Genomic DNA, 13,388 nt, shown 5'->3' on the forward strand with positions numbered 1-13,388 from the left:
GTCGTTATTTTAATAATTTTACTTGTAGTCTACATGTGTATATTTATATTAATGCAATATGATGAAGAATTCAGTCATTATAGGGTTAAAAAAAATGGATGCATTTATTTTAGGCAGTGATTCTGCTCCACCCAGCGGGGGGACGCTACGTGAGCCAAATCAAACACACCCCCACGATGTTGACCCACGTGACCAACAGGTGCATGCTGGGTGTGGCTGCAATGCTAACTGCTAACATGGTGCATATTCCAGTGCATGTTTACCTCCAGCGGGGCCTTTCTAAAGTGTGTGGACTGGTTGTTCTGGTTTTAATGGACCTTTGCATTGGGAATACATGAGGCAGGTGAGCACATGAACACCTACAACAGCGTCACTCATTGCTGTCTCTCTGTGCCGTGTGCAGAAACTGTGCAGCTGTCTCTGTATTTTCTGTTACATGTGTGTGTGTGTGTGTGTGTGTGTGTGTGTGTGTGTGTGTGTGTGTGTTGCTGCAGCAGCTGTGGAGTTTATTTTGTTTATGCATCTCTGTGTTGTTGCTTTTTTTTTTTTTAATATGTATAATTTATGTGGTTGCATTGTTTTAATTGATAGTCAATAGTATGCAAAGTGCAGTAATTCAATATTTAGTGGGTTTGTACTTTGCCTAAATGTGCTCTTTACCTCATAAATGATAAAACATCATCATCATATAGGCTACAATGTTTCCCTTTTAAGTACTCAGAGTACATTTTAACTTGTCTCTAAGTGCTTTTGTACCAAAGTGCCCTAACTTTACTTAAATTTGAGTAAAAACCTTTTAAAGTAACAGTAGGTTATTGTAGTACTCTCTCCAACCCTGATGAAAATGTCAACATATCAATAATAATAACTTTTACTTAAAAACAATACATTTTAAAGTAACAGTAGGCTTTGTAATAATCTTCCCAACCCTGATTAAAATGTAAATATTATTAATAATAATTAGATAATAGCTGTGTAGGTTGTATAAGTGCAGTTTACTTTTAAAATAGGACTACTTTGTAGTACTTGTAGTACTTTAATTTGTATTTTAACATTTAAACGTTTGAACAATAAAACCCTGAATAGTCTCCACTTCCCGCGCAGCTGTCCTCGTGCTGGCTGCCGGTACTGTGAGGACACTAGGGCCGCGAGGACACCGAGCGCGCGCGCTGCAGCCTGAAACCGAGGAGGTTGAGAAGTTCAGAGGCCGACATCGAACTTCAAGTGTCCGCCGCTCGGTACCTGAGGGACAGCGCGTGTGTCTCAGACTCAGTGTATGTTCAGAGCAAACGGCTTTATACTATTATATTTTTTGTTTTCTCACTGAAGGACACGACTTCGTGGCTTTAGGACATTAAGACATGAGTGGACTGTCATCAGAGGAAAGTGCTTTATTCCCCAATGGACCACGGAAGGTAGGAGCGCTACTGCAGTAAACACTGACAACTCTGCTTCGTTCTTCCTGCGAGGGGGGGAAAAAACAACTTTATATTAGTTTCTTTAATAATTTATGTCCGGAGGAAACAAACAAACCACTGACGCGCTTCTCGTCTGTAACTTGTTGCTCATTTATGAGCCAAACTAACATTTTTAGGTGAGAGAAAGTGTAGAGTTAGTGCATGAAAAAACGAAGAACTTAGAGCCCTAATTGCTGAAAATGTGTTTCCTTTACTCTGACAAATATTTAAAGAATTACATAATTCTAGAAAACACACATTTGGAGTTGTTCATATGTTAACGGTGGGAGGTATAATGTGCAGAACTCTCATTATTAAGCTTAATAACATGGTGTGTTGTCTGATTATGGCTGTTTACGGTGTGTATAGTTGCTTGCTGTAATTTGTATTTGCTGATTTGCATCGTCTGGATGTTGGCTCTTAAAGTCTGTGCACAGCTGGTTGACGTGTATGAGGACACACTCATAAAAACATACTGGTGTTGATGAGGTGATGGTCGTGTGTGAGGCCCGCCACCAGGGGGCTGTCTGCAGTCTCAACAGGAGATCATTCAATGGTGCTGAGTACACTGAAGGAGGTGTACTGTACACAGTGCTCTCAAATACCAATTACCACACGGACGGCAGTTTATACTTAAAGTAACATTTAGATGATTTACTTCAGTAGAAGTAAACTCCAGTGTTGGTACAATCACTGCATTGATAATGTTCCTCAAGTAAAAGTACAGAAGTACCATTAGCTAAATGTACTTGAAGTATCAAAAATAGAAGTATTTATTGTAGAAAAATGCTCTCTGTTAATGTTGTTTATTTGTAGGGTGACTAGTTATTATAGCTGTTACATAAATATATGACGCATACATTTAATAATATTACCCTTTTGAAATGTAGTGGAGTAGCAGAAAGGGGAAATACTCTGAAGTACAGGTATCCCGGCATTGTATTTAATTAAGTGTGTACTTGTACTTAGCTGCTGTGTCATAGAAAGTGTTGGGACAACCTTTAATATTAACAACCACCGATGTGATGGCTTATTAGAAAGGGAGAAACCCACAGTGGTGGAATAAGTATTCAGGTGTTTTACTTCAGTAAAAGTATATACTACAGAGTCAAAATACCCTGTTATAGTCCTGCATTCAAAATCAAGTAGACGTATAAAAGTACAAGCATCAAAATATACTCAAAGCATTTGGCCTTTACCAATTATTGTGATTTTGATATAATTTAGATTAATTGTGCGGCGCTACGATTGGTCAACACGCAGCACAAGCCAGTTCACCTGTTTGGAGTTGTTATATAATAAGATCATCACAATGATTGATAACTTGACCCTCACTGTTAACCGAGTGCATGAATGATACATCGATTGGACCTTCAGCTTCACGCAGCGCACCAATAACTGAACCATGTCCTGATCCCTGACTCGGTCTGGCTCCTCCACTGTCCTGGAGGTGCACATACACAAACCACAACCTGGCAACCGAAACATTGCGGTTGTGACTTTTATGTTTGTCCACATTGACAATGAGAGAAACGGATCTGTTATTGTTTTCACTGTCTATTGATCTGACAAGTCTATCGTTTTGTCTATGAAATGTCAAAAATAGTGAAAAGATGTCCACCTCAATTTCCAAGACGCCAAATTGCTTGTTTTGTCTGACCAAATATCAAAACCCCAAATTATTAAATAATATATAGAAAAGAAGATCATCATTTTGAGAACATGGAACCAGTTTTCAACAGCTTGTTTCTTCTTTTTTAATGAATCGTTTTCTTATTTATTGTATTCACTGTTTGTTTCTACTATCTGTAGCTATGTCCATATACAGTAGCTCCTTGAGGGTTCATCACTGAATAAATAACAGTCGTAAAGTTACTACGAGGAACTTTATTTAGTGTTGATTCTGGCGGTCCCTGTGGACTAAAGTGGTAGTGTTTCTGAGCACCAGAGTCCCTTTAGAAAACCTCTCATTTTACTGCAGCAGGGTCTGACAGTCTGCCCCTCTCAGTCCTGGTTCTGGTTCTCCCGTGCCTCCCTTCCCTCCAGCGGGTCCAGCAATACGTCCTGGGTCTCCAGCAGCGTGGTGTTGGTGTTGGCTCCCAGAGAGGAGAAGCTCTGCTCCTGGAGGAGGAGGAGGAGGAGACGCTGTTGCTGCTGTTGCTGCTGTTGCCGCTGTTGCCGGGAGCTGAGCTCTCCTCCTCCCTCCGGAGCTCCGGATCTGGGTCTGTCCACGGTGGACCCGTCTCTGCTGGAGGATCTGGGTCTGTCCACAGTGGACCGGTCTCTGCTGGAGTCTGAGCTGAAGGAGTTTCTGGTGAACCTGCATGATTTCATCTGGTTTCACCAGAATCTGACCCGGTGGCTCCGATGACGAGCGTTAAGAATAACTCTATAGAAATAGACCATCTTCTCTCCGATGGTCTCTTTACTGATGGAGGTCTGATAGAGGATCAGGACTAAACGGAGACTGGTTCAGGACCAGGTAAAAGTTCCTCACAGTAACTTTAAATACATAAACCATTGTCATTAAAAAATAAAACATGAGTTACACTAAATATAGTAAAAGTCATAGAACTGAAACAGTTTATTAATTGTGACGGTCTGCTGAATACATTTGGGTTTTTGGATTGTTGATCAGACAAAACAATCAATTTGAAGACGTCAACTTTGGGTTTGGGAAATGGTGAATTCTGATAAAACATTTAAGGTGAAATTCTCTTTTTTACATATATATATTATCTAATTTGTTATATTTGCGGATATTTTATAGATGAATGAATCGAGAAACTAATCGGCCTTCCTGTATGCTCATAGTTCAGATGTCAAAGGTCAATTTTGGCAAAACAAAAAAAGGAATATTTCCCAGTATCTTTTGTCGAGAAATCAAAATAAGCTGGAAGAGAAGACAGGAAGTGGTTTTTCAACAAGCCTCCACTACTTCTTTCATAGAATCATAATTCAGCATAGCGAGGCTTCAAACGACCCCTGGAGTCAGATGCATGGCCTCCGGGGAGACGAGAGGGTCATGGTGGAGAGAGAAAGAAAGCGATGTAATGTTATAGTGGTGTAGAGAGAGAGGGGGGGGGGGGGGGGGGGGGGGGGGGGATGGAACGTGGCCAATGATCTGCAGGCAGAATAACTAAAGTAAGAGACACAGAGGAGGTTTCATAAAGCCAGTTTACTCTCCACAGGCCGAGGATGAGTGGAGATACACAGCCGGACATGAAGCAAGAGGTGATGAAGAGGAGCCAGGTGGTTCGGTCCGTTTAGGTGGATTTTTTTAATTTCTTGTTATTAGTCCGGCTCATTTCATAGACGCGCTACAGCGCGCGGCACCGTCTGCAAGGTTTTAGATCATAGACACCTTTTTGTCCTCAATATGATATCGACATCCGAGATCCTGCAATAGCCCCCCCCCCCCCTCCCCCTCCTCCTCCTCCTCCTCCTCCACGCTCGATGCGCTCAAACGGAGGTGTGCGGAGGAGAGAGCGATTCGAGCCCGCTGCCGATGCGGGCGGTGGTACCCGATTGTCGGCGTTGATTATCGGGGGATCTCTGACTGCGGAGGCGCGTCGCTGAGGCATGGGCTGCGCTCCCAGCATCCACGTCTCTCAGAGCGGCGTGATCTACTGCCGGGACTCGGACGAATCCAACTCCCCCCACCAGACCACCACCATCTCGCAGGGCACCGCGGCCACGCTGCACGGGCTCTTCATCAAGACCGACGCGGCCGAGACCATCCCCTCCGTCCTCACCTACCAGAGCCGCCACTCGCGCAACAACTCGTGCCGCGATCACAAGGAGAACAGCGGCGGGGGGCACGTCCGCATCGAGGCCGAGACGCAGACCAGCCACACCAGCGTCAAGGTACACGGGGATGTAGTGCAGCCGGGGGAGGTTGGGAACCGGACCCGGGTAGCGCTGGCTCATGTCACAGCATCATCACCATCACCTGGAGTCGTGAGTGGGGGGGAGTCGCACGTGAGCAGGCCTGTCGGTTTGTTTGTTTGTTTGTTTATCACCGGAGGAGGAGGCCGACGCCTTCATCCCAATCCTGTGATGACTTTAAGTCATTCGGTCTCCTCTCATTCTCCCTGCAGCCAGACATCAGTGGAGAGATTACATGCAACATGACATGTGATCTCATGCACGAACTGTTTCTGTCAAAGATGCATGTAATCAATGACAGATGGGTTTGTGGAATTAATATTTTATCGTTAAAAATGCTCCGCATGTTTGATCTTGACTTTAGATGTAAGCATGTTCAGTTTGAATCTGCCAGGATTTTACCATTTCTTTCTCTAAAGACGTCAAAACGTCAACTTTAGACCCTCATTTAGCAGCAACTGTTGCTGAAGATGCATAAAGTAAACCACCCTAGTCTGGCTCCTCCACTGTCCTGGAGGTGCACATAGTCCAGCCACAACCTGGCAACCTGAACATTGTAACGCTGCTGTTTTCAAAGAAGAGATACTGAGGTGATCGTGTGTTTACAGGAGATCAAGGTGGTTGTTACATTTAAGCTTGAGACAAACAGATCAGTTATTATTTTCCTTGTATTATAATCTGACTTTATTAACATTTAATACATTAAGACACACTTTTAATGCAGTTGCAAAGTGTCAATTATTACAACTCTATTGTCATTCATTATTTGTTTATACACCAGTCTCTATGGCTGCTGGTTTATCTGCTCTCAACTACATTATAGTGTGTAATAAACCATTTATTGCCTGTTTATATGCTACTTATGAACACAAGGCGTTACAGTAAAGCGTTAACTTGTTGCAGTAAAACTTCACTACAAGTGTTGCTGGTGCAACGTTGGCGAAATTATCCCAGAAATCCATATTTGTGCACGTCTCTGCACCGTCCTCTCTCTCATGAGGCAGCATAGAGTAAACATGGGCTGTAACAAAACGTTTATTAACAGTTTATTACCTCTTAAGTGCACGCCCATGGCGAATAAGGTTTTCCCTGAAGCACATGTCAGATGAGTAACAGCTCGTGTGCCTCAAAAAGGGCAAAGAGTCAAAGGATCATCTGTGGTTTGACCAAACGTGTTCTTCCGTTAAATTCAGTTCCTCCCTCCGGACGCTTCGCGGCGCTGACGGCTCCGCTTCAACGCTGAAGGTTAACAAAACGTAATAAGCTATTAAACTAAATTATTAAGCCACAGCGTGAAAAATAGGTTTATTTATCGCTTTCATCAGAGGGAGAACTCTTAACTCAAGGTGCACTTACTAGCTTTTTTTTCCCCCCAAAACGTTCATCTCAAAGGTCTTCCTCGGTGGACGAAGTCAAGAAAGAAAGCTGATAAGTGAACTAGCTCCTTACGTCCTAAAGCACCAAGTGTTAATAGTGAAAGCTGAGAGTGACACGAGTCAGCTGCTGGAGTTGTGTACTCGTCCTGTCACATTATTTGTGTGGCTCTTCGCTCGTTGATGGATCCCTCTCGTGAGGGATCATGTGAACAGATACTTCTTCATATTTATGATCGAGCCCCAGAGGATAAAGCTGTGATTTGTTAGGAAGTAGTGAAGCAGATGATCATGTCATCAGACCCTCAGAATACATTAACCCGTTCAGGCCCGGATTCACAAAAGGAAACGTGATTTATAACCTTTCCTGTTTTTTAACCATCTGATTTTGGTAAACTATACGTTTGGACATTTGGTTCAAAAAAAAAAAAAAAAAAAAAGTAATATCATTTGGCATTTGTGGATTTTTTTTTTTTAATGTTATGTTACGCTGGACTGAACCTTTAGAGGCTCTACAAGTTACAATGTTTGATTTTGAATTTCTATTTTAGTTAAAACAAAGGAATTGTGCTCAAAGTTTAAAAGTCTGGAGTCTTTGGCTGCGTCAGAAGTTTCCATATATGTAAATACAGCAATACTTTTATCAGTGGGTGATAAATAACGACTAAACAGACATTTATTTAAATGAAAATCTTCGCGATTGCCACTTTAATTCTCACATTTCAACAATTAATGGCGTTTACTTGTGTCCTCTAGTCCCACGCGTGCACACATGCATGTGTGTGTGTGTGTGTGTGTGTGTGTGTGTGTGTGTGTGTGTGTGTGTGTGTGTGTGTGTGTGTGTGTGTGTGTGTGTGTGTGTGTGTGTGTGTGTGTGTGTGTGCTTGTATGTGCGTGCGTGTGTGTTGGGCTGGTTTGTCAGCTGTTTCTCCTCTATCTCAGAGAACTGTGAGAGGATCAATGATACCATTTATTATTAAAACCATCTGCCTTTCCCTGCAGGATCCACATAATCTGCCATGGTGTTGAGCGTGTGTGTGTGTGTGTGTGTGTGTGTGTGTGTGTGTGTGTGTGTGTGTGTGTGTGTGTGTCATTCATTTGTTTACCCCTCCGGTCAGTACTGCAGGGGTGTGAACGTTCACATGTGAAGGAGCTGATGCTGGTCGGTCTGTACAGAGATCCCCTCAGGGCCTCATACAGTCACTAACTAATACCAATACACAGAGAGAGAATGAATCCACAACCACCTCTAGTTCAGATGATTGATGAACAATAAAGCTTCTGTGCTTTGAAAAAGAAAAGAACACAGCTGTTCCAAACTGACACTAGATCTGTACAAAGTGTCTTTGTCGGCTTTTGTTTATTTCTGCAAATGAAAAGATAATATTGAGAAAGGAAATGGAGGGATAACAGTATGTAAGTGACAAAATCCCCTCCAAAAAATTAAGTTGCAGGTCAGCAACAAATAGCAGAACAACAGACCAAAAGAAACATCAGTTAATCAAAAATCTATGAAGTAACAATGTCGAAATCCTGAGGAAAAGCCTGTTGATTCTAGCTGTTTTTGAAAGTGATGGTTTATACAATCACAGTATCTTACAGAGTAGACAAAGCCCGTATCCTTTGTGATGTACACAGACGGCAACCTCCGGTTCTAAAAAGTGAAGCCAAAGTGTGTTAAAGCTGCATTCTCTCTAGTGTCCATCAGGGGGCGACTCCTCTGGTTGTATAGAAGTCTGGTCTAAAATGACTCTACTTCTCTCTTGATTTATTCCCTCAGTAAACATTGTAAACATGAGTTTATGATCTCAATCTCTAGTTTCAAGTCTTCTTCAATACAGCATGATGTTCATTTAGTACATTATGGTCCATTTAGAGTCAATCAGACCATAAAGCAGGGGATGCTTTAGGGCGGGGCTACACAATGATTGACAGGTTGCTACCAGAGCCGTATATGTCGTTTCTACGTCACTCCTCCTCAGTCCAAATGTGGTCACTTTCGATCTATTGGCAGAAATGGAATACGTATAAATAAGTATGTTTTCTTTAGTCTAGAATCTCCTGATAATTACACCCGTTGTGTTTTCAGTTCCTGTCGAATGAGCCGTTTATTTCCGTTTTCACGTCGGCCACCGTAGATCCAATCACGGCACGCGGGAGACAATTACTGTATCGTGATATAAACCGCTACCGTAGAAGATTTTTGGCCATATCGGCCGCTTCATACACGGTTGTGAAATGTTAAGCTGTAATACTTCTAACACTCCCTCAGTGTTGAAAAATCCAAAATCCTGCCCAGTCAGAGGTGGGCGGGACCTGATTTAAGGCACACCTGAGCTGCTGAGAGGCCGAGCTCAGGTGTGTGTTTGCTGGACCATGCTTCTCTCAGTGTCTGTACATGGATGCATTGTATGCGCAAGTTTCATTATTTGTCATCAGTATTGACCTTATTGTTATTGCTTGTTATTTCAGATTTATTTGACCACTTTTTTTTTTTTTTTTTGCCACTACAGAAGCTTTTTAAACCAGATCCAGCGAGAGAGAGAGAGTGTAAGAGCAGGAATGTCATCTAGTCTCTGAAGTGGAAAATAGTTTAAATGTTGGACTGGGACAACTGTTTACATGTGAAGACGTTCCTGTAGGTGTGTGTTTATGCGCACCTTATCTCCCTGGAGCATAGTCCGGATTTCTATCAAGCACAGTCATGTTTCCGTGCTCCTTTTTTTTTTTTTTTTTTTGTGGTAGTCTTGAAATGAAGTAGCAGAGACGATGGCACTTTGATTACGTAATCCAGATGCCGCAGGATGTTTGTTGAGGAATTGCAAACCAGAATCATGCAAAGCAGTTTGGGTGGAATGACGCCCAATATCAAATTACATGAATAGATGAGTCAGGCGGAATTGTATTCACCAGGATTAGTACTGGAGTATTTGTATAGTTAGTGGAAGTGTCCGTCTCAACAACACTTCTTTATTTACCATGCCATTGGGTTAGCACTGATAGCATTATTTAAGAGATTACATAAACATATAATATAAATAAACAGTAGGTCACACTTTAAAGACCTCCCTTTTGACCCGAGCATTTTCTTAAATGAACACACCGTATTTGTCCATATGGTTGTTTGTATGTGCTTGTATGTACGTATGGATGTCTCTGTTTATTTGCACAATGTTACTGCTTTAATTTTGTTGCTTTGCATTTTGTACTAAGCTCCACCTTCTCGTGTCCCTTCTGGTTGCGAAAGACAAGATAGCGACGGCCAAAATGCCAAACTGGTGACTACGTCCACTTCTTATATACAGTCTGTGTCCCAGGTGTATTTTATTTAAGGCGGCTAAACCATAGACTGTGTAAGAAGAGGACGTACTCGCCGCTACGTCACCCGTTGGTGTGTGGACTGATGTTATGAAGCCTCGAGTTCAGCGATTTCCGCCGTCGCCATCTTGGATTACGCCCATTGCCCTAAATCATACCCTGTTTTATGGTCCGTTTGACTCTAAATGGACCATAATGTACTAAATGAACATCATGCTGTATTGAAGAAGACTTGAAACTAGAGATTGAGACCATAAACTCATGTTTACAATGTTTACTGAGGGAATAAATCAAGAGAGAAGTAGAGTCATTTTAGACTAGACTTCTATACAACCAGAGGAGTCGCCCCCTGATGGACATTAGAGAGAATGCAGCTTTAACACACTTCTGTATTGGCTTCACTCAACAGAACTGGAGGTTGCCGCCTGGGCTAAACACAGTCGGTGCACATATTATAATAAAGCAGAGCAGAAAGTGTTAGAATAGGAGCTCATTTGTACCCGAATTTTGATTAATTAAATGTAGTATTAAAGAAAAAAAAAACCTAATAAAGCGACTGTTACTATGCGCTATTAATGGCAGTGTGAACATCAAATTTAAAGGTAAGAAGCCAAGAAGCCTGATCACAGGACATTACATTACATTACATTACAGTCATTTAGCAGACGCTTTTATCCAAAGCGACTTACAATAAGTGCATCAACATTGGTAATCAAAAGAACTACTAGTCACCAGAAGTCATAAGTACATTTCCTTTTCCAAACAAGCATCTAAGAGCATGAAGCAGAGCATAACTCAGAGCCAAAGTACAGTGCAGAAACAAGAAAAACAGTTAGTGCTATAAGTAATACGAATACAATAAGTGCAACAAGCTAGTATGAAAACAATAAGTGCTAAGTGGAAGGCTCAGGGTAGCACTTCCTGAAGAGGTGGGTTTTCAGCCTGCGCCGAAAGATGGGCAGCGACTCCGCTGTCCTGACGTCAGTGGGAAGTTCATTCCACCACTGTGGGGCCAGGACAGAAAACAGCCGTGACCGGGTCGATCGGCCGCCAGGACCTCTGAGCGACGGGGCGACCAATCACCCCGAGGCAGCAGAGCGAAGTGGTCGGGCGGGGGTGTAGGGCTTGACCATGGCCTGGAGATAGGAAGGAGCTGTTCCTTTCACTGCCCTGTATTCTAGCACCAGAGTCTTAAACTGGACGAGCTCTTACAGGGAGCCAGTGTAGAGAACGGAGAAAGGAAGTTGTGTGGGAGAACTTGGGGCGATAGAACACCAGGCGAGCCGCAGCTTTCTGGACAAGCTCCAGAGGTCTGATGGCCGACGCCGGGGCTCCAGCGAGTAGAGAGTTGCAGTAGTCCAGGCGGGAGATGACAAGAGCCTGGATGAGAACCTGCGCCGTCTCGTCAGTCAGGAAGGGACGAATCCTCCTGATGTTGTAGAGCAGGAATCTGCAGGAGCGTGTAACGGATGAAATGTTTGCCGAGAATGACAGTTGGTCATCCAGGGTCACACCCAGGTTCCTCGCAGTCCGAGTCGGCGTCACCACGGTATCATCAATGGTGATGGACAGGTCCCGGTGCGGGCAACCCTTCCCCGGGAGGAACAGTAGCTCAGTTTTGTCTAGGTTGAGCTTGAGGTGGTGTGTCGTCATCCACTTCGAGATGTCAGCCAAACACGCAGCGATGCGCGTCTCGCTGCGTGTTGACAAAGTCAACCCACCTCACAATACCAGTCGATCAGCGTGAGCTTGTCGTGACTTCACGGTGTGGAAAGAAGCCTAAAGGATGAGGAAGATGAAGGCAGCCGCTTCCCCGCAGAAAAGACCGCCTTGTTTCGTGGACTGTGATTCACGTAAACGCCGCGGCCCTCTGCTCACAATGATGAGTAATATAAAACGCCGAAAGCTCGGTATTTATCTGGCAATACACAGAATATATCCAATAACATTTCACTGTGGTTCCTAATGCATCGGATCAGAGGATTTAACCCCGCTCTGAAGGCAACAATAACGTCATACTGTATCATTTATTCCTAAACAGTCTCATGAGTTTCAAAGTAAGAGCCCCACACACACACACACACAGAATCAAGTCTATGAGAAATACACCCTTCTTTGTCACTTGCTCAAAAATGATTAGACGTTGGCTCGAGAGTGTAAACAACTCTCTCTGTTCCGCAGCCATAATGTAAACTCACTTGTCATCTTTATAATCTAACGGCGTCATAAACAGTGAAAAAAAAACACCTTCAAAAGAATACATTAAACGTGCTCTAACTTTGTTAAGTTTATTGCATTCTGAAGAATAAACTGCAGTGAAATGGTGGCGCGGGCCTCTCACAATGAGAGCGATGTTTATTCTGTATCCTAATGTGTGTACAGTGTATGCAGTGATATGATGTACCTGGGCCCCAGTAAGTAATTAAGGATTTCTTTATACGGCACCTTGTTCAAAGCCGACGTCGCTAAGCGCTTCACGAAAACAATGGATCGAGCTGAAATGAGTTCAAGAGGAAGGCAGCTCCACTTTATTAAGTTAGCCAGTAGTTTAAAATCAGAGTCCGAGGGTTTCAAACCGTGGAGGTTCAGAGGCAGAGATGCTGCTAGAGGTGCTAGTGTTCTGAAAACAATGGCAAGTTCATTATTGTGGTTTGTCTCTCTTAACGAAACACACAACACAGAGGTGATGCACATTTTTATAGATTCAGTGTGACTTGCACTTCATTAGGATATCATCATCTCTGATATAAGCAACCTTGTATCCATTTAGAAATCATACGGGGGGAAAGAACCTCGTCATTTGACTTCAGAACTTGCCTGAGAATCGTCACGTTTTTAGGTTTCATTTGGTATCAAATTCATCCGGTGATAGTTGTCTGTACATCCGTGATTACAATGCAAAGAGGAATACTTTTTAATGAAGCCAATTTGCCAAAATGTAAACAAATGTAAACAAATATTCCGACTGACTCCATGGCAACATTATACTTCCTCAGAAATGATGGGAAATGATCCGTTCCGACACATAATCATATAGTTAGATGCTGCCTAAGAAGTCGATGCACAACATACATCAGACGTGCACTACCAATGTTATTATTTCTCTCCGTTTTATAGCCGATCTACATGTAACTCTTTGAGTGTCTTTGCAGTATGTTCAGATTCATAAACCACTCCATCATCTGTATATCCACACTTTTTAAAAATCTAAATATTCAGCTTCCAAAAACAAGAATAACAACTCATCTCAAAAATGCATCTGTGTCTACATGTACTTCCTGTCTTTCTTTATTCTCTGTCTTTCCTCTTGGTTGTCTGAGTCCTTGAATGAATGAAGCGCACCAGCAAACTT

The 13,388-nt window shown here is 42.8% G+C and overlaps 1 protein-coding gene across 1 annotated transcript in view; it reads left to right on the forward strand.

The window, feature by feature from the left end:
* The first annotated feature begins 4,937 nt into the window (after positions 1 to 4,937).
* Positions 4,938 to 13,388, forward strand: part of pde8b (phosphodiesterase 8B) — a 35,593-nt gene continuing 27,142 nt past the window's right edge. Inside the window, exon 1 of the mRNA XM_068706506.1 lies at positions 4,938 to 5,324. Coding sequence (XP_068562607.1) covers positions 5,040 to 5,324 — 285 coding nt within the window. The 5' untranslated portion in view covers positions 4,938 to 5,039. The remainder of the gene's footprint in view (positions 5,325 to 13,388) is intronic.

Source organism: Cebidichthys violaceus, unplaced genomic scaffold, assembly GCF_023349555.1.
Source record: "Cebidichthys violaceus isolate CVI_PGR_0920_01 unplaced genomic scaffold, fCebVio1.0.p SCAF_12, whole genome shotgun sequence".
Lineage (NCBI taxonomy): Eukaryota > Metazoa > Chordata > Actinopteri > Perciformes > Stichaeidae > Cebidichthys > Cebidichthys violaceus.